Source organism: Jatropha curcas, chromosome 1 (assembly GCF_041381405.1).
Source record: "Jatropha curcas cultivar XTBG-Jc1 chromosome 1, XTBG_Jcur_1.0, whole genome shotgun sequence".
Classification (NCBI taxonomy): domain Eukaryota; kingdom Viridiplantae; phylum Streptophyta; class Magnoliopsida; order Malpighiales; family Euphorbiaceae; genus Jatropha; species Jatropha curcas.
The window spans coordinates 27698868-27719541 of NC_143151.1; the positions used below are offsets into that span (position 1 = coordinate 27698868).

General features: G+C 32.9%; 3 protein-coding genes across 6 annotated transcripts; all 3 read right to left on the reverse strand.

Annotated features, from left to right (window-relative positions):
• Nucleotides 1–129: 129 nt before the first annotated feature.
• Nucleotides 130–3375, reverse strand: LOC105630102 (RNA-binding CRS1 / YhbY (CRM) domain protein). Of its 3 annotated transcripts, none has more exons than XM_089726531.1 (4): nt 2725–3375; nt 878–1084; nt 663–754; nt 130–438 (listed from the first exon to the last, which is right to left on the reverse strand). In XM_089726531.1, the coding sequence occupies exons 1-3, from the start codon at nt 3322–3324 to the stop codon at nt 677–679; spliced, it is 885 nt and encodes a 294-aa protein (XP_089582657.1). In that variant the 5' UTR covers nt 3325–3375; the 3' UTR covers nt 130–438; nt 663–676. The 3 variants fall into 3 exon arrangements, with proteins under 3 accessions (XP_089582657.1, XP_089582653.1, XP_012067188.1); XM_089726527.1 differs by having other exon boundaries at nt 130–443; XM_012211798.4 differs by having other exon boundaries at nt 130–539; nt 2725–3374.
• Nucleotides 3376–11099: 7724 nt separating this feature from the next.
• LOC105630349 (uncharacterized) lies at nt 11100–13284 on the reverse strand. Its single transcript, XM_037636739.2, has 4 exons — nt 12469–13284; nt 12244–12363; nt 11843–11984; nt 11100–11683 (listed from the first exon to the last, which is right to left on the reverse strand). The coding sequence occupies exons 1-4, from the start codon at nt 13086–13088 to the stop codon at nt 11534–11536; spliced, it is 1032 nt and encodes a 343-aa protein (XP_037492667.2). The 5' UTR covers nt 13089–13284; the 3' UTR covers nt 11100–11533.
• A 2455-nt stretch (nt 13285–15739) lies between these two features.
• XK-1 (xylulose kinase-1) lies at nt 15740–20000 on the reverse strand. 2 transcript variants are annotated; one of them, XM_012211800.4, is made up of 9 exons: nt 19875–20000; nt 19514–19728; nt 18838–18977; nt 18476–18728; nt 18244–18376; nt 17416–17504; nt 16693–16970; nt 16197–16266; nt 15740–16115 (listed from the first exon to the last, which is right to left on the reverse strand). In XM_012211800.4, the coding sequence occupies exons 1-9, from the start codon at nt 19939–19941 to the stop codon at nt 15912–15914; spliced, it is 1449 nt and encodes a 482-aa protein (XP_012067190.1). In that variant the 5' UTR covers nt 19942–20000; the 3' UTR covers nt 15740–15911. The 2 variants fall into 2 exon arrangements, with proteins under 2 accessions (XP_012067190.1, XP_012067191.1); XM_012211801.4 differs by lacking the exon at nt 19875–20000 and having other exon boundaries at nt 18838–18981; nt 19514–19868.
• Between the last annotated feature and the right edge of the window lie 674 nt (nt 20001–20674).

Genomic DNA, 20674 nt, shown 5'->3' on the forward strand with positions numbered 1-20674 from the left:
AACACAGCATGTTTTATTTCAAGTATTGGAAGATGAATATATTCTTAGGCCAAGTCTTTGAGTGCATATTTGGACATCAGTTCAACTGACTTTACCAAAAGACCAAAAAAAAAAAAAAAAAGGGAGAAATAACCTTCAACACTGAGTATATGCAATTTAGCAATTAACATTAATCATTGTCCTTGCAGTTTCAGGATCAAGGATGCAAACAACACCATCCAAGTGCAAGTAGTGAAATTAGCTCAGGCCTCTTTTTTACGCATTCTCTATCTATCAAAAAATGAAGTCTAGAGTGGATTATGTAGCCCCTTGAGTTCACTTTCATTATCCAATCTGCTAGCCCCTTGAGTTCACTTTCATTATCCAATCTGCTACTAAAAACTCTGGAAATCTGTTGCCTTGGGAATATTTCTGAAGCAAAGGTCATGTTCCACTCAGCTGCACTAAAATAATTCCAGCAATAGTTTCAGAAAATAGCATTCATATCCTGCTTCTTCCTCAACGAACACACTAGATAGTCTTGGTACTTGTCCTCTTGGCTATAATTTCAGTAAGGCAATCAGTACATTCTCTACTTTCTAAGTTAGGCAATAATGCATCTGAATTGAAACAATTGTGAAAGAAGAATTAAAGGAAAGGAAGCTTTTGTTCACAATCTTTACCAGCGATACAGGCTTCAGTTTTGCGTCCTTTCAGTTCGTGATCTTCCACGACGACCACGCCCAGATAGCCTTGGTACTTGTACTCTTGTTGGCTACAATTTCAGTAAGCTGATCAGTAAATTCTCAACTTTCCAAGTTAGGCAATAATGCATCTGAATTGAAACAATTGTGAAAGACGAATTATAGGAAAGGAAGCTTTCGTTCATGATCTTTACCAGTGACACAGGATTCAGTTTTGAGTCTTTTCTCACAAAAACTCTACGTGCACGTAGCTTTTTCTCCTCCGCCTCCAATTTAGAGAGACTGGGTCGGTATATAATCACTGTCCGACCAATTTGACCAACCACCACTGACCCAGTTCCTGCCTCCAATTTTTGAACCACGTCCTCTAGCTCTCCTGGACAACTCCGGTGTATTTTGATCTGTTCAAGGCATGTAAGCGTTCACTTGCACACCAAATAATTCCATACTCTTAAGTAACCCAATCAAAAGTGGTATCATAATAGTCAGTTCATAGCTTACAACAAATACAAAAACAAATGAAAAAACAGTGCACACCCACAGCTATTCACCTAGTCCTTTTGAATGCTTGCACAATCGAAAAGTTCAAACAATGATTAGCAAATGATTTTGAGATGTCATCATATATGACTATGTTTTATCACTTTGTAGACTAGTAACAAGCCTAAGGAGAATTATTAATATGCTAAAAGGGAATGATTCATGAACTCTATCACTAACTTTTAGCAAATGCCAACTTAAATCAGCTCTTCTTCTTATTTACTGTGCTCTGGTGAACACAACAATTTGGTTGCCTCTAGTGAACATCATACACCAAACTTTCAGAATAAAAACTTTTATTTGATTATACAATACATAACAACAGTAAAATGGACAACAGTTGTGTTGTCACTAATAAGTAGCTTCAAGCCATACCAAGTGAGACTATAATATGCATCACAACGGTGTCAGGACCAACCCAGTTTTTAGTAGTAATAATCCACCAAATGTTAGCATATCCCATAGTATTTTGTGAATCACAACTAGTTAGTTATATACCCACTATATAATCAACACTGCTAACTAGCTAAAAGAAAACACCAATTAATACCAGAACAAAGTAAAATCAACGAGTAGTTTTACCTGTAAGTTTTGTGTCAATTGATTTGAATAAAATATCTCACTACTAATCACATTCGTAGCTCCCAGCAGAAGGAGCTGAAGAGCACTTGAATTGAGATTCCTCCATCAAGAATCAATACCCAAAATACTAAAAAATAATAATAATAAAATTGAAGGGAGAACTTTCTTCCACCAGGGAACTAATCATAAAACAAGGCTTTCCCTAATGTTCCAATCATAGTTGTCAATTGAGAATGGAAATTCCCATTTTTAGAGTCGAGAATCAAGAATCAAGAATCAAGTTTCAAAATTAGTTAAAAATATACATACATACATTTATGGATATAATTACATTAATTTTATCAAAAGATACTAAAAATTTCATGGCAAATAATGTACTTCTAAATTTCAATTCTAAATCATGTACTAAACACAAAATGGGAGAGAACCTAAAGACTTGTGTAGTTGCCAAGTTCAAAATATCAAACTATGACGTTAAAATTTTAAAACAAAAACAAAGTAAAACTATTAAATTTCCTATCCAAATCCATATTCATTCATTGCCATCTCCAAATTTAAGCTCTTCAACATCTTCATCTTCTAATATAATTATTTTTTTCTTGCTCTTCTTTCTCTACATCGACTCTTCCACTTGTTTTGTTGGGTAAGAGAATCCTTGGGCATGAGAAGCAATTGGAATAGTTTGAATCCCTTAAGCATGAAAATTGAATCGAATCCTACTATTCGAATCGTGAATACTAAGATTCTGATAACACTGATTCCAATGTCCAAGAAATGAATACAAATATAGATATACATATATAAAGACCCATAACATGTAAACCCTAAGGAAAGCAATCATCCATTTCATAAATGAAAAATTAACAACAGTGGCAAAGTTAAAGTTCATAGCTAAGAGAAATTCCACTAAACCATTTACCTTTAAAAGCTCATTAGCTTCAAGGGTCTCAATAAAAGAAGAAACAACATTATCTGTAACTCCAGACTTGCCCACTAACTGGCACTTGAGCTTCTTGCCCAATCCATGCGCATAGGAAGCTAATTCTTTCTTTTCCTTCACTGTCAAATTCGGTACCTTTAAACCACTTCTACTTAAACCTTCTTTACTAGACCCATCACTAGTATTAATAACAACATTAGCGTCCCCCACTTCCAAGCTTTCAATTCTAGTATCAATATCTTCCTTTGCATATTCAATTTCGCCATCATCGTCTTCATCTTCTTCCAAGGAATGAGACTTATTAGGTGAAGATGTGGAGAGAGAGTGTGGAAGGAGGAGAGAATAAGCAGCAGTAGTAGACAGCGGATAGAGAAAAGAGAGGATGGTCTTCACTGTGGTATAGTGAGGCCGCGATTTTGAATATTTGGAGAGGAGAATAGATTTTCTGCTGATGCTAGCGGCGATAGCACATGTGGTGGCGGTGGGAAGAGGAGTTACAAAGGGGAGAACTGGTGGCTGTGGTGGAGGTGGGCGAAGGAGGCGGTGGAGGACATGAACCGATGAGGATGCTACCGCCATGAGGTTTGTGGCCCAGTTGGTCTGGTAAAGCCTTGAAAAGGGGGTGATTTGATGATAATTATGGATTTTATTGATCTGACACGTATACGAATCGAAGGGTGTTTGGTCTAGTGGTATGATTCTCGCTTCGGGTGCGAGAGGTCGCGAGTTCGATTACGCAACACCCCTTTGGCTTTATGTGTATGTATTTATAACGTTAACATTTTTACCATTTCAGTTGGAAGGTTCTTTTCTTTTCCACTTTGGTTTAATTAGTAACTAATAACTGAAATAATTAATTTCAGTCAATAATATATTATTTATAATACATTTGTATAAGTAATATCTATTATTTATTGATTTTATAAATAATAATATAAATTTTTTAATAACATACAGACAAAAAAAAATATCGTTCCTGCACCCTGGCTGTAAAAAAAAAAAAAATCAATATAAATCAATAAAAAAAAAATACATACATATGCTTTTTTATATACTTCTTCAATTTCAGGCGAGGCTTGAGAAGATGTACCTAAATATCGACCTAGCCTCATCCCTAGTAATATAGTTCTCGGTTCAAGCAAATTACTTAAATCGTTCAAAAAAAACTTTAATTAGCGAATTAATAATGTTTAATTTCTACAGTAGAATCTTTTGTCTTGTTTGTGTTGCGTCCCAATAAATTCAGAACATTTTGCTATTCCTTTGTGAAAAAACGTGTGAAAATAAAAAAAGAAGCCATAATCGAAGTAAAAATTATTAAAGTCAAAGTAGAATCTATACTAAATATTAAAATTTACAAAAAAAAAAAAAAAATGCTCTTTTTCAATTGAATTGAACGAATTTCTTTTTTTTTTTTACTTTTATTTCCATAAATACTTTATATCATAGTTTGAATCGATTTCCCTATCAATTATAATAAAAAATAAGAAGAAGAACAAAATCACAAAAACAAAATCAAGTCCAGTGAAGCGATTGCCTGCAACCATGACTCTTATGCCGGTCTTGCCATCGAAGCATAATTCATGACTGCCAAAGAAAACAACAAGAAAATTTATGAATTGTGGCGTAGTTGATGATGTAAATTGGATATGTGGAAGAAATTTTTGGATTCGATCTGCACTAAATATAACATCCCTTCTCGGTCCACCCGTAAACCCGAATAAACCGAGACGAGACGCTACAAACTGGTTGACTGTATGTCCTGTCATGCTGACATCATCCTGTATATGAACATACTAGCATGCTGATGCTGTTATATTAATACTGTCTATAATCTTTACAAGACATGATACTAGTTACAAAATGGATTGGGCCCAACTGTGTGCCCTGTACATGCCATAAAAAGAATAACAAAATGAGTTTCTACCCTGAAGACAGAGTCTTCTACAGATGAATGGCAGCAGTTGTAAACGGACCCTCTACGGACTAGTCTTAAAACCTGCGAGTTAAACAGGTAACTCGCTGAGCAAATAAAGCTCAGTGGATATCTCAACAAGGAAAGAAACAATAAAGCACATACTTGTATATAAAGAATCATGTAGGCACACAAGGCACATATAAGCACACATATCATGATATCTTTCATTTATCTGTATAATTTATGCAATGTTATGTCAGATATCTGTATGGCTCCATAAGGTTATAGCGAAACCGAGGTGATAAGAAAACTGTATAAACTGGATGAATACTGTATACTTGGTTGCTATGACCCATATATAATCATATCCACTCAACGGCCTGTAGCCGGAGTAACAAACTGTATGAGGCGCAGATCTGCTATCCTATGTCGCGACATGGCCTTATCGACATGGTTTCTACCTAACCTCAAAGGAGCATAATGTTGGTATGTCAAATGTATAATACAACATCATAGTAATAGTTCATCACTTCATAAATTATAATGTTCATATGATTTCACATCATTTGCATGCTTGGATGTTGTTTTGATACATGTTCTAATGTTGTCTTTTTGTTTTGAAATGATTGGATGCATACAAGTTGAGCAAAGAACCCAATTACATAGAAAAAGAAAGTCCAAAAATGCAGGAAAAGCCAAGTCGCGAGCGCGCCTGTGGAAGTCGCGAGCGCGAGATACAGAAAATAAGAGACAGTGTGTTATCAGGCACAAGTTGCGATCGCGTACTTGAATGTCGCGAGCGCGTAGTGTGCCAAATGAGAGACAGTAAGTTTCAGGTGAAAGTCGCGAGAGCGCACATGGAAGTCGCGATCGCGTAATGTGCAAAATGAGAGACAGTGAGTTTTCATGCCAACTACGCGAGCGCGCAGTGCAAGTCGCAAGCGCTTCCAGGCCAAGGGCCAACTTCGCGAGCGCGCACTTGAGAGTCGCGAGCGCGTAATGTGCCAATTGAGAGTCAGAGAGTTTGAAGTGGAAGTCGCGCGCGCGCAGTGCAAAGTCGCGAGCGCGCGACGTGCTTCCAGCCTACGCAGTGCCAGGTCGCGACGCGTTTCCAGCCTGCGCAGTCTGCACTCTTTTGGTTATATCTCTCAATATACAAATCCAATTTGGGTGATTCAAAAACCCATGCAAAGCTAACACATAGAGGAACAAATAACTCTTCTATGACACTTCCTAATTCCCTCATTAAATGGGGTCAAAATCAAGATGAAGTCCTCCCCTGTTTTCAACATAAACTCAATACCTCCCCTGTTTTCTCACCACTACCATTCTCCAACATGAAGCAATATATTGTCTCAATAGCAACACACCACACAAATTCTCATGCAAAGACAATAATAAAAATCAAGAGATATCAAACCTTTACTCCAAAAACGCGTGAGCTCTGTTCTAGCTTCTCTTCTCTACACTCTTTGAACTCCCTTCTCCTATACACATCAAAATTCTTACAACTTATCTACAATATCACTCAAGTAGAGACTGAATAACAATAAGCTGCAAGTAATTCTACTTACTTGGAGAAATTTGAGGTTGCCTAATTGGATGGAGAAATAAAGGAAATGAAGGAGATGAAGAAGATGAAGATAAAGATGAACAATGGGAAAGTAAAATGATGATTACGGGTAAGTCATCACAAAATCAAGATAAATGATGGAAACTTACTACATGGTACCTCAATTGGGTAAAAGCTACAACTTAATACTCAAGCTTGTTCTTTTAATGCCATTAAATCCTAATCCTTACACTTTGCTCTTTTTCTCTCAATCAAGTAAGTCTACTATTAATCCCATTCTACCCTAACCGGGTTTGGTTCAACTCGACTCGACTCGACTCGACTCTATGCAAAGACTCGACTATGCAAAGACTCGACTCGGTAGGATGTCACACTAAACATACCTATAGAGAGAGGCGAAGAGTCTTAACTGTGACTAAGTCCCAAATTAGATTAGGCAGTCCTTAATAATTAGGTCTGGACATTGATGGTTTACACAAAAAGAAAAAAAGAAAAAAAAATTACACTATGATCCATGTGGTTTACGACATACAGTTAGTTTGTCCATATATTTTTAAAAATAGATTAAAACATCATTATATTTTACTTTCATCAGGCTATAAGGTCATTCCGTATAATTTTTACATTTTTTCGTTAAGTACTTTCTAAAATAATGAAAATACCCATTTTATTTTTAAAAATACAAGAACGGACTAGTTGTATTTTTCAAACTATAAAAACCGTACTGTACTTTTTTTATATAATATTATAGTATCTCTCCTACGACATTTATGTTTTCTTGTTCTTAATGGAATTAGATGCAAAAAATGGAGATAATGACCTAATAGTATAACAAAAGTAAAATATAAGAACAAATTGGTACATTTTTAAAAAGATAGAAACGCACTAATTGTGTTTCACAACAAATCACATGGATCATATTATAATTTTCCCCGGAAAAACAAAAAGAAGAAAAAACAGAAAAAAAAAAAACGAAATGTCTAACAAACGGTAGGTTTTAAAAAAGAAAAGGGTAATTAGATAAATAACTAATAAAAATAATATTATTTTAGTAATTTCAGTCAAAATGATATTTTTAGAACTAAAATTTAAAAATCTGAAATATGCTATAATTATATATATATATAAAATGTTAAGCCAATTAAAGATAGGTTAGTCCAATAACACACGTATATATTTTAAAAGATTCACTCTTATTGCATGTTATTACTCGATCAATATTGTTTCCGGTCTAATTTCAAGCGCAGATGGCAAGCCCAAGGCCCAGAGCCCATGAAGAACACAAACTAAGTTGAAAGGGCCCGCACATGATATACTATACAGATTGTATATCATAGAAATTGTATTGTAAAACTATATGGATAATATTTTCTTTAAGTATATTCCTCAAACCCTTATAATAGTTATAATGTAATAATAATAATAATATTAATATTATTATTTACCTTTAAAAAAATTCGTATAATAGTTATAATATGATATTATTGTAAAAGTTACGAAATTCAAGACATACAAACTTAAATGCATCGATAATTACTTTCTCCATTTTCTCCTCTTACTATCTTTTCTCTCGTCTTCCTAACTTAAAATTTTTATTTTCTTTTTTAATTTTGCCCTCTAAATATTGATTTTTATTTTTTAACTTAAGCCCATCTTAAATTTCCATTAGATAACATATATGAACCGGGGAGAGAGTAAGGTTTGTAGTTGAACGGTTCAATTTATTTAAATTATTTATTCACTTCAAAATTTGATTAATAGAAATAACAACATATTTATCCATATAAATATACACGAAAATAGGAATAGAATAGAGAACTTTAAAACTATCATCTTCTACCTTCTAAGACTATAATTAGAAACGAGTTAAAGAAAAGTTGGCCTATGGATTATTAAATTTCTTAAACGTCTTAAATTTTTACCTTAACAAATAGGTCATGAAAACCTTAAAAAAATAGGTCATGGAAATGTATAAATGGATACCATTTTCTTTGTTGCCCTTAAATTTTACAAAATTCAATGATAATCGTATAATTTTACGTTTCAATAATAATTATACACCGTTACATTTCAATCCCTTCAATTTCTTCGTCAAAATAAAAAGAATTGTATAGAAATTCAATTATAATTCTATACTTTCATTTAAAAGAGGAACATAATTATTACAAAAAGCATAAAAATTTAAAGACCACAAAGATAATCTCTATATCAAATTTATACATTAAACCTATGAATAAGCCGAATGGCCGTACACATCTATTAACATGAAATAACCATTATTATAACACTTCGAACAGATGACAGAAAAAAAAAAAAAAAATTAAAAAAATTAGCTAAAAAATTGTAAAAGCCTCACGAAATAAAAAGTTGAATCATTAGCCCTAGCCTGTTTTATTCAAAATGGCCCTTTTAAACCAGAATATAACTTTTTTTTTTTTTTTCCAATAGGCATTAATTGATGTGTTCTGCAATTTCTGCCTTAAACATCTATATCAAATTGCATATTCTAAACAAGTTCAAGCAAAATTCGAGTATTATTCCAATCTAGAAAGAAAAGCAAATGGAAAAAGAATAAAAATCGAGTATTATTCCTTTTTCTTACCTCTTTTTACTCTTTAGGCATATGCTAAAATATTTGAAAAATAGAGAGACCGGATATATAAATCGCTCTCTATACTTTCACCAAAAAGTCTCGCAGCCTCCTTTATTTTCAAGATGACCCTGTGGATCTTGAATTTTACATTTTGTAATCTATACAGACGCAATGCAGCAAGTTAGGTGACCTGATAGCATAATACGTGGCACTTTATATAACATAATTAAGGAGGTCATGTTAATTAAGTTAATTGAGAATAATTAAGGATAACAGAGTTAATTTTCATGAAAAAAAAAAAGGATATCATATAGATAAGATCTTATCTACTCAACATCTATATGGGTTAGGTAAATAATTTCTTCAGAAAACAAACCGGATATTCTGTCAAAAATTATAATTTGCTTAAGAAAAGTAATCTGAAACCCATGAATTTACTAAAGGAAAATGACAAAAACAAAATAATAATAATAATTGTTGATTGTCGTTGAAAAGAAAAATTCGAACTAAGAGTCATAACAATCTAGCTAAAGAAAATGAATCTACACAAAAACTAAAATGAATCATCATCCTATATACAAAAACTAATCTGAAAGCCATATTGTCTGAAAATTTTCACTTCTTTATTCAAATCAGCATTAACAATCCATGTGGAACTCAATTTCTTTTCTTTCCCTCTTTGGACTAATGATAAAGCAACAGCTAACGATTCATGAACTCACAAGATATTCCTTTGACTCTCAGCTTCTTCTCAATCGATCAAACAAACAAAATGAAAATCAGACAAACCAGCAGCATTGGAGATTTACTTGTCGGTGTATTAAGGAAGGAAGTTTCAGGAAAAAGAACAAAAAGAAATTGAGAAATTTAAAGAAAGCTAAACTAACTAACTAACTAAGGTGAGATGACATTCAACATAATTAACATCCAGATTGCCATTAATCCACGTCATCGAGCGTGCGATTCATTTCATACTTTTTACTCTGTTCAGGCGTATATAAATTACAAAACGTAAAATTTAAATATCATAAGATTACTTTGAAAATACAAGAGTCACAAGATTTTTTTCGTGAAACTTCAGGAGTTATTTATATATATCGGCCAAATTAGGAAAGATAATTTAAAAACGGCTGAATATATCATTTGCCTCCTGAACTAGAGCAAAAAAGTTTTGTGATCCTTTTTACTTTCAAAATAACCTTGTAACACGATAAAGTTGTAAAATTGTTAACATCACACCCTTATTAATCCAATCACGCAAAAACAAATTTTTTCCCTGCGCTTGAAATTGTAAAATATTACTAGATGACATTTTATATTATTAAAAAACTATTTTTTGTTACTAAATTAATTACAATATTATTAAATTTATTTTTTTCTCTCTCATCCTATTTTCTTTTTGCAAAGATTTGGGTTATTCCCAAACTAAAATCTCATCTCTCTGCTGCGGTGGCCGGAATTGATTATAGCGGTGGTCGGTGCGGCTTCAGCTCAGGTCACTGGAACGCCAAAAGAAAGGGAAATTAGATCACACGATCCACCAATCAAAGAATTAAAACAAGAAAGAGAAAAAATTGCACAAAAAACTCAAACAAAAGAACTCCATTGTCTCTCCCCTCTTCTTGTTTTTGTTCTCTCTTTTTCTTCTTCTTTTTTTTTTTTTTCTTTTCATTTTCTTGATCCATGGTACGCGATAGAGGAAAAAAGAAAAAAAACCCATTAACCACAAAGAAGTAAAAGAGAAAGAAATAGCAGAACAAGTAATAGAACCCAGAAAAGATTCAGTAGTTTTGATCTAATAGAGGAATAGAAAGATTGGATAAGAAGACGAGTGGATCTGATGGTGGGTGGTGCATTATTGTTATTGAAAGGAGTCAAGAAACTGGTATTTCATTATTGTGGAGGTGCTGCTGCTAGGTTTGTGGTGGTGGCGCTGCATAGAAAAGGAATATGCAACGTCACATCTCGATCGAAGTTGTGATGCGATCAGGAAGGGGAAGGAGGGATTTTGGGTTTAGTTGCTGATTTGGTTCAATTCATAAATTTTTTATTGCATATACATGTGGCAAAATTAATGGTGACTTGGAAACATAATTATCCACATCATCCGCGGGCGTGTTGGACACCTAATTTACTAATCTGACCAGGTGTACAGTTATAAAAAATTAAAATTTAAGATGACACAAGTCACTTTAGAAATAGAACACTTTAGAAATAAATAAATAAAAAAGGTGAACACAAAACTTATAGAAATTGAAAATAGAGGAGAACACAAAACTTTTTTGGCAAGTTTATAGGGGCAAACGATGTTTTTGTATTCCACCGTCTAAAAACCATGTCATGCCATTACATTGCACATTCATACATTAAAAAAGAAAATTAAACTAAGAAGGGTGAATCCCACCACCTGCCCTTCCAAAGTACCAAGTGCCAGTATCCACCCTCTCTTGATCTTCACAACAGCTAGCTCCTAGCATTTACCCTATAAACTAGAGGCAGCACCCTAATTTACCTAATATTACATCATTAGCAAAAGAAACTTGCATAAGCAATAGCATACCTAATGGAACTAGAAAAACAGAAAAAAACTGAAACTTCCTCAACTAGTTATAGAACTAACTGACACAAGCTATATAAGATAAGCAATATGCAGAAACTGATGTTGTCCAATCATGGCCACCACAATCTAATGATCTAGATTTGGTTACCACTTACCGATACGTCTCCCTACTATCGTTTCCTTCACAGTCACCTTTGAACCATCACGAGGAGGACTAAAGCATACGGGAAGATAATCATCTCTTTCGCACTCAAACACAGAGCTCTCAAAATGCCTCACCAGCTCCTTCTTTCCCTGATTTATATAGATATATACATCACATTTTCAAATACAAATAAGATAAGTAAATTAAAGAAATAAAAGAGAATGGGAAAAAAAGAGAAAAGTGGGTTGGGCTTATTTTTGCAAGAAACCGAAGCATTAGGTCAGTTTATGTTTATGTATATTTTTTACCTGGATTCTTGCACTGGCTATTTCACAAATCTTGGTTGATTGGAAAAGATTCCAACGCTTGTTATGAACTGCTATGTTAAACTTCCATGCGGCTTTTGGCTCTGTGAAGTTCACAAAGGCGTAGCCCTTGTTGGCTTTGTTTCTGCAATATACGAAAAGCCACAAGAGGCAAATATTAGGGGATGTTTGGTATGCCTGTATTTTTCTATTTTAGTTTTCCTGTTTGATGTTTTAAGAGAAAATAAAGTGCAAAATGTGAATTTAACTTCTTTTTCTCAGTTGGTTTTCCAAGAAACAACGTCTTACTATTTTGAAGAACAAAAAAGAAAAAGAAAAAAACCCTTTATAAAAATGAAATAAGCATTAAATGAAGTAGTGTAAACTAAAAAGAGAAAACGTACTCAAAGTCCATAGGAAGATACAAGAAATCAAAGGCTGACACAATTGTCTCATTCTTTATTTTAACCTTTTCATTCTCTTGCATGCAGTGATCATCAAGAAACTCCATTAAAAGCTCTCTCCTGCAAAAAACGAACAACAATAAATGAGATTAATTTTGCCAAAAGATACATGCAAAGGAACATATAAACTACGAAAGAGAATATGAAGAGTTTTTGCCACCATACGAGTATCTATTAGGTATATTCCTAATCATAACAGTAGTATTTTCTTGATCAGGACCAATGGGTACAAATGAATAATGTTGTCTCGAACAAGATCTTTTTGCATGTCTTCTACTACTAGACCCAATCTTCTTGAAATTTTTATAACCATCATCGTCACCATCATCACTTTTAGCCTTCCATTCTTGTTGCTTCAAACTTTTTTTCTGATTATGACCATAATACCCTTTTTGCCTTCCATTAAAAATCCCACGACCTCTCCTGTTCCCACAAAACCCACCTTCTTCTCTTTCTCCTCCTCGAGGAGCCACCACTTGTGTTCCCACCTGGGGTTCATGCACCAAATGGGTTTGGCCAGAAACCGTAATTACAGGGCTTGGTTCAGTCACAGTTGGTACAGTGGGTGAGACTAGGGTTTCGTTCTTATTAGGGTAGCAAACATAAGGAGAAGAAGGTGGAGGGGCAGAATAGTAACTACGGGGATCAGGAGCTGGAGAGGCAAAGATTGGAGAATTAACGTAATAGAAAAATTGGGTGATTTGATTTTGTGGATTATAGTAGTAATTAGGAAAAAATTCAGGGGCTTCTGGGTTTAAGCTTTTTGGAACTACCATGGAAGCCATGTTTTCGAAGAAAAGCTTAAAAATAAGGGTTGTATTGAATTATTTATATGGAGGAGAATGGAGCGAAACAGAGATTATGTGAGAGCTCCGTAAGTTTTTGGGCTAAACAGAGGCATTAGCATTACAAATAAAAGAGAGGTCTTAAGGGTTTCTCTTTCTTTCCGGTGCGAGGAAAAGAGGGTTGGGGTTTCTAATTTCTCCTTTTGTCGTAAGGAAATCATGAGTGATAATGCCAGGAAAGGTGGGTGTTTATATATATATATATATATATATATATATATATATGGAAGAAAAACTTACCTTCATCGAATCCATAATTTCACTTACATTCTATATCAATTAAATTAAACATATTTTTTTAAAAAGAATATTTATAATTCACTTATATGCTTAATCAATAAAAATTAATTAAAAATTTTTATTGAAATAAGTGTATTTCTATTTATATATTCAAAAGGAAAAAAAAATCAAAATATTTTTTAAAAAATTTTTAATTTTAATAATTTGGTCTCGGCTATGGGCCGGTCTAGACAGTTTTTTTCTTTATATATATATATATATATAATTGAAAATTTGGCATAATTTTTTTTTGTCTTGTATTCATCGGAGTCATTAATTGATTGAAAGGAAATTACGGCTTAAGTATGGTGAGGGAAGTGATGAAGCCGGTCCAATTCACAAGGCCCAATTATGCAAGCCCAGGCCAATAGTCCAGAGAATAAAAGGAGAAGAAGACATTTCTTACGAGGAGGGTTATTTGGGTTTGGAACCCAATTATGTAAATATTGAACAATTACAGAGTATTTTAAACTTTGGGTTTGGGTTTTGAAGAATAAAGGAAAATGGCTAGCAAGTAACTAGGGAAATAGGAATTGACGAATTGGCGGTGGAGAGTTGGGTGAGTGTCAAAGAGAAAATCTCCCATGATTGCTTCTCATTTAATGCATAGATTTGTTTCTCTATTTTCTTCACTTACTCATTTATGAATCTGTGTCTGTCTCTGACGCCGAATGTTCTGTTTCCTTACAGAAATGTCTCCTTGCAGGGCTTCGCTGGACCCCACAACCACCCATTCCCCACCGCAAACTGGGAATTTTATTTATTTAATCTAATCCAACGGTTGCTGCTAAGCTATAAACACTGGTTATGACTATCCAAATTCTGTATAAGCATATCGTCTGATTATTCCTCTAAGTGCTAAACTAAAAATAGATTAGCCAACAATTTGTCAAACTGAAAAATAAATGTTACCTCTAATCTAACAGTTCTTACATGGCAGAATACGGTCACGTTTTAAAGATTGCCAAAGGCTTTTGGGTTAGCGAATTGGTTAGGAAGGACTGTTCTTTGCTATGTTTGGGGCTTTTAACTTTTTTATTAATTAAAACGCTAAATCCCGATTTTTAAGGGTGTTTTTTAACCTAATATTTTAACATAATATTTGAATTAACTAAGCATTATTTTTTATAGTGCTCGATAATATAATATTTAAATTAATTTTTAAATGTGTATAAATAGTATTTTATAAAAATTTAACTCATTTAAGATTAACTTTTCATGAAAAAGTAACAGTTAAACGCTAGCAAAATTTTACCACCTTATGTTAATCTATCAAAATGGAGAGAGTCTCCATCTTTTTTTTTTTTTTTCAATTATTTGTTTTTTGACATTTCTATTTCAGATTTTATCATTTAATATTATGATCCTAGATTGGATCCTTACTTTTTTTGTTGTTTAGATGGATGGTATCTGATGGTTCGGAGAGATTAAGATACAATAAGATGGGTTAATGAGTTATTTTTTGGGACGAGACAACAGAAATTTGAATTTATGGAATGGAATAAAATTAACCAATTATAAAAATGGTCAAAATTTACCGCTATTTTTTTTTTTTTTTCTATAATCACCAGTATCTAAAACTCCAGTACACTCCGACCACGTCCAACTTAAATGCTACATGGCCATGCATAGAGAGTCCAAACAAAAATATATTTTGTCGGATGAAATTATTCTTTTTACACAACCTTGTATTTGCTATGCGTTTTGTTAATATATTTGAGAAAAAAATAAAGATCTGAAGTAGTTTAATGTTGTTAGAATTTCAAATATTGTAAAACTATCAAATTGTGCAACTATCAAGTCTTGTACAATATTCTTCTCAAAAGAAAGTCTTGTACAAAATTTCATATTTGTCCCAATAATGTTAGAATGTCAAATATTGTACAACTATCAAGTTCTGTCTTGTACAATATGCAATATTTGACATTCTAGCCTTTCTACTATTTTTATTTTTTATTTTTTAGTTTACTTGTATAAGTAGACAACCATCTAAAGCTTGTAATGTGATTGAGAATAATTTACATAAACACTCTTTCATCAAGTTCATTTCTCTCAACAAATGTGTACAATTATTTTCTTGTTTAATAAAAATTTATTTAATTTTTTTATAAGTAATTTAATAAATCCACGTGTTACTATTATTTTGAATATAGCAGATGTTAGAACAAATGATTCATATAGCAAATCTCAACTAGTTTCGGACTAAAATTTAGTTGTTAATTTAATAAATCCACCTTTGAATTATAAACAAATTTCAGACAGTACCTCATTAAGTATAAGCTATTCTATAATCATTTTGCAGCTAAAAAAAATGAAACCAAGATGGAACTTTATACTTAGAACATGAATATGATTTATATGACTAAATTTTTCTAACGAAAGTTGGCTTTCTTCTCTTTGCCATCAATCTACATGCAAATAACTAATACTGGTTGTACTTGATAATTTCTCAGGACATTTTCCTCACCTATTTTCATTATGCAATCAATTCACAATCTGTTGGGCACCCTTCAATGCCAGTAATGCAGCTCCATAGGCAGCCTCTGTTTGCAATGCTCGGCTCACGGGCAAGCCGAGCACTCTCTCTCGTATCTTTGTCCATTTCTCATTTTTTGCACCGCCTCCTGCTGTAAAAACTTCTTCAACCTGTGTTGCTCCCATATCTTTCAATAAGCTATAGGCCTTTGCCTGAAATTACATGAGGTGTCATTGTCAATTGTCACTAATGGCGCAATAATGGTAGGAACAGTGGAGATACAATATTAGTACCTCTATACGTGCAATGGATTCTAAAATGCCATGCAAGTATTCAACATCACTTTCCGGTCGTGGATGTAATCTGCATGAGAATGCAAATATCAAATAAACTGCAGAATTTTTTTTTTTTTTTTTTTTTTTTTTAGAAAAAAAATTGTGGGTACATATCAAACTCATGACTCATTAACCAAATCTAAAATAAAGACAAAATTGACAATCTGGTATATATTCAAGGGACAATCGTTCGGTAATAAAATGATATAATTTTTCTTTTAATTTTGATCTAAGGTAAGATTGATCGATTAAAACTTAAAGGTAAAATTGCAAAGCGCGAAAAATTTAGGATTTTTTGTACGATTATTTCTTATTATTACCTTTATAAGCACATCAGTAAGATATTTGCAAATATGCAGAAGTTCCAATAGCTACCCAAAAAACATTTATGATATCGCTCTCTTGACTCTAACAAAAATTACCCAAAAAAAAAAAAAGATAAAAGGTTATATACCTGGGAGCCAGATTTGGATCTGCCACCGGAAATCTCTCACCAGCTGCTTTCAGAGGATAGTAGTCTAAAGGAGAAGCTTCCATGGGGTTAATCTGTTCACTCAATTTATCCAATTGCTCATCAGTGAAAAGTTGTCTGAGAACAGCTCCACCAGTATTTGAAGCACCTCCAACGAGCCACTTATCATCAAGGCGATGGCTATAAACCCCAAATCGTGCATCTTCAATCCTGCTAGTGCTCAGTAGCTTAATAGCAAGTGTAGAACCCAATGAGGTAACCTGGAATTAGATATTGTTACCATTATACTCTGTAATATATATATATATATATATATATATATGAAACAGCTCTGTAATTTACTGGACTAAATAATTGTGGTAAGATGAGAAATTGCAGAAGCAGGGCAGCTGCTACATCTGAATCATACAATAGTTGTAATAAATAAATAAATAAATAGGCAATCCATAATGCAATAATTGTGGCAAGATATGATCTAAATGAGATATGCAGAAAATGCAAGTAAAATGTGAATCGGATAATCTTCATTTAAAGTAGTTCTCTGGAGAACTTTCATGTTATTCTTCTACGTGTATGAAAAATAATTTATCATGTATGCCTACATGGAAAGCACCAAAACCAGTCCAATATATATATAGCAATTCAAACAGCCATGTTTACTAGTTCTCATGAATATAAAAATAAGAGCAAAAATAATTTTCTTACAGCTTTCCCAGGTTGCGTTGCGCGTGCGGCGAGAAAAGCAGCTATACTGTCAGTTGTTCCTGTGCATACAACACAATCTTCTGGAAATCCTGCAAGGATAATTATATAATACATCAAATCACAACACCTACTGCCAAAATATACAATCTGATATGTTGCAGCTTAAGAATCCAGTTTAGAAGCAGTTTTAAGGTCCAGTAACAGCAAATAGGAAAATTTTGCAGAAAATTTTACAAAAACTCATTGTTTATGGAGGGAAGAGGCACGAAGATAAAAGACATTATAACTTCATACTGGCAAATTTGACGCAATAGCATGAGTAGCATTTATAGCAAACTCAGATGTCCTATGGTCAGTGTTAACTTGTCCCTGAAATACATAATTGATATCCTTTTGTGAGCCTTGAAATGGCATTCTCCAATGATTTGTCAATCCAAACTTTGATTAAAGGCAATGGAAGCTATCATCTCTCATGAAGTTTATATTGGCACTAGGAGTATCAAAATATATTATATGGGCACTAGTAGTATTAACAAACAAGGAAGTCTGCAGTTTAAAAATGTAGTAAAACATGTTTGCTCAATTTTTGTTAGACAGAAACAAGATGAAGAAAAGTCATTTTTATCATTGGCACTTGAAGCCAATCAATAACTGAACCAAATGGATAGTAATTTAATAAACTCTTGAACTCAATTTTTCACCCAATTTTTCATTCCCTTCGGTAAAATATAAACAAAAAGACTAAATTGTCCATTGTCTCCGACTAATGTAAAGAGCAAGAGAAGAAAAAAAAAATATTACATACCTATTTAACAAAAAGAAACATACCAAATTGGGATCTAATATCCTCTTTTAGACAACCAATTGAAGTTCCTGGAGCTGTAACTGTAGGTAAAAGCTGTGAATATGGTTGAGCAAGCAACCATGGTGGATAAGAATCCAGTTCGGGATCATAGCCAACCTGCAACAAACAATATCTGAATTTTCCATCACGGATGATTAATGTACAATAAAAGCATTAAAAAGCAAATCCCAATTGAAAAAAGTTAGTGACTAATACCTTCAGAGCATTATTATAATCAGACACTCCAAGTTTACCATGAAGAAGCCACAAAAGCCAATCGGCCTGGTGCAACAATAGTGCTGAATTTTTATTTGAATCCTCAATGTTCCACCAAGAGACAAGCTTGCATAGGGTAGATGATCCAGTGCAAACTGTATGGTTTGCAGGAGCAATAGATTTTACAACTGGCAATGCATCGACACAACTCTCATTGTAAAGGTACGGTCTGCATAATGGATCTCCTGTATTGCTGTACTAAAAAATTAATATGCCTAACTCAAATGTAGCCTTTACTTGGACAGGAAAATAAACTGTAATCAAGTATATACAAATAATAATAATAAATCTGCAACATTTACCTGTCTACAATCATAGTAGTTGCAGAAGTACCATCAATAGAAATAGAAGCAATAAGTGGTCGGAGATGACTGGGAACATCTTCAAGCAGTGAGAAGAGTGTTGTTTTCCAAGACCGCACCCAATCCATTGGTTCTTCACTCTTTCTAGACAAAAGAAACAAGATTCTCAACTATTTGGCCAAGTAACCAAATTTTGCTGGAATTACATTATGGAGATTAAAATTTTCATTTTGTTTTCCAAATATTCACATTGTGTTGTATATCCTGGAAGATACTGGGTAACATCTGCACAGACACAGAATTGATTAAGAAGCTTCAGTTTGAAAATGAAGGAAAATCATTCTTGCCAAGGTTTTGACTGATCACATAGTTTCCACAAGACAATCCCTAGCAATTAATCAATTTAATCTGCCAAAATTCTAAAAACCTGATCTTTCTATGAAAGGAAATTTTCTCCGTATGATAAGGACATGAGGTATTAAACTTCAACTCAAGTTACAAAAATCCAAAATGATTCACAAAAGATACAAATCCAATTCTTAGCAATTTCAACTCTTTCAGTTCTAAATAATTCTCATAATGACAACTTAAAAGCAATCAATTAAACTGCATGAAATTTCAGTGAATTGAGACCTAATTCTCCAACAAATAAGAACTTCAAAAATAAAAGTCTTACCGTATAAAGAGGGTACTCCTTCTTTCCTTGAGAATAAATTGCTCCTTGCTTGTCAATAAGAGCATATCTAGCGCCAGAGGTCCCAAAATCCATTCCTAGATAAAGCCGCTTTCCTGCTTCTTCAGTATCTTTTTTGCTTGCAAAAGTCATTGGTGCTTGTGTTCTTACTTCGTTGCTTGTGGTGTTGTATAGCTCCGTTTTTGAACGATAATGCCCTGGAATTTGAAACAATGGCATCAAATATCAATGGAGTTTGATGGCAGTGCATAATTAATTCAGGTTCATGACAGTTCGTGAAAGGAAAAACTATTTATGTAACGTAATTTCAAATTAGCAAAGAGAGACAGAGAAAAGGAAGTACTGAGTTTTGCAGAGAATGGGCAGAGAAAGGGGAAGAAGAAAGTGGAATGGTAGACTGAGGCAGCCATTCTGCGCTTGTTCTTTACACGGATAAGGAGCTTTTTCCTTTATGCACTCGAATACAAAATATACATGTAAGTTCAAATTCTTTTATTTTCAAAAAAAAAGTTCAAATTCTTTTGAAAAAAATATATTCTAAGAAAAGAATTTGAGAAAATAAAAAATTTGAAATTTCAATTTTACCCAGAATTTTGGAAAATTTTTTTTTTTTTAATTCATTGAAGATCGAATACAAAAAATAACAAAACTAACGAAATAATAACAATATGGTAGAGAGTATTTAAATTTGAAATTTAATATTCTTCACATGCCTGAGACGCTTTCTTCGTATTAGCATCAATGTTTAGTTAAAATTTTATAAGATGACAATTTCAAATTTTGAGCCATATTGCACATGATTTGAGTCCAAATACACTATTAATTTTAACACATTTTATTTTTTTTCATTTAGACGATACTTTTCAAAAATCAAAGTAGTGTTGATTATTTTATTTCAAATTTTAATTTTTTCATTGTCTAAATATATCTATCAAACATTTCTCTTAATTAAAAAATTAATTAAAAAGTAATTTAATCAATTATTTTATTTCTAAAAGTGATTTAATCATTTTCTGAATTCATATTAAAAGTCAAAAAGTGTATAATTGAAAAAAAAAAAAATGCATGGCCTTATAAGAGATTATTAAATATTGAAATTTTCTATTGTAAACCTCAACTTTTAATCTAAAATTATCACTTTAA

What these genes read in the sequence shown, in the direction of transcription:
- LOC105630102 (XM_089726531.1), bottom strand. Translation starts at nt 3,324, where the DNA reads ATGGCGGTAGCATCCTCATCGGTTCATGTCCTCCACCGCCTCCTTCGC. An exon ending in AAGCTAATGAGCTTTTAAAG is followed by an intron (nt 1,085 to 2,724) that starts GTAAATGGTTTA and finishes TGCCTTGAACAG; the next exon opens with ATCAAAATACACCGGAGTTG. An exon ending in AACTGAATCCTGTGTCACTG is followed by an intron (nt 755 to 877) that starts GTAAAGATCATG and finishes CTGAAATTGTAG; the next exon opens with CCAACAAGAGTACAAGTACC.
- LOC105630349 (XM_037636739.2), bottom strand. Translation starts at nt 13,088, where the DNA reads ATGGCTTCCATGGTAGTTCCAAAAAGCTTAAACCCAGAAGCCCCTGAA. An exon ending in AATATACCTAATAGATACTC is followed by an intron (nt 12,364 to 12,468) that starts GTATGGTGGCAA and finishes CGTTTTTTGCAG; the next exon opens with GAGAGAGCTTTTAATGGAGT. An exon ending in TAGCCAGTGCAAGAATCCAG is followed by an intron (nt 11,684 to 11,842) that starts GTAAAAAATATA and finishes TATATAAATCAG; the next exon opens with GGAAAGAAGGAGCTGGTGAG.
- XK-1 (XM_012211800.4), bottom strand. Translation starts at nt 19,941, where the DNA reads ATGGCTGCCTCAGTCTACCATTCCACTTTCTTCTTCCCCTTTCTCTGC. An exon ending in ACTACTATGATTGTAGACAG is followed by an intron (nt 18,729 to 18,837) that starts GTAAATGTTGCA and finishes TTTTTAGTACAG; the next exon opens with CAATACAGGAGATCCATTAT. An exon ending in GGATATTAGATCCCAATTTG is followed by an intron (nt 17,505 to 18,243) that starts GTATGTTTCTTT and finishes TTATCCTTGCAG; the next exon opens with GATTTCCAGAAGATTGTGTT.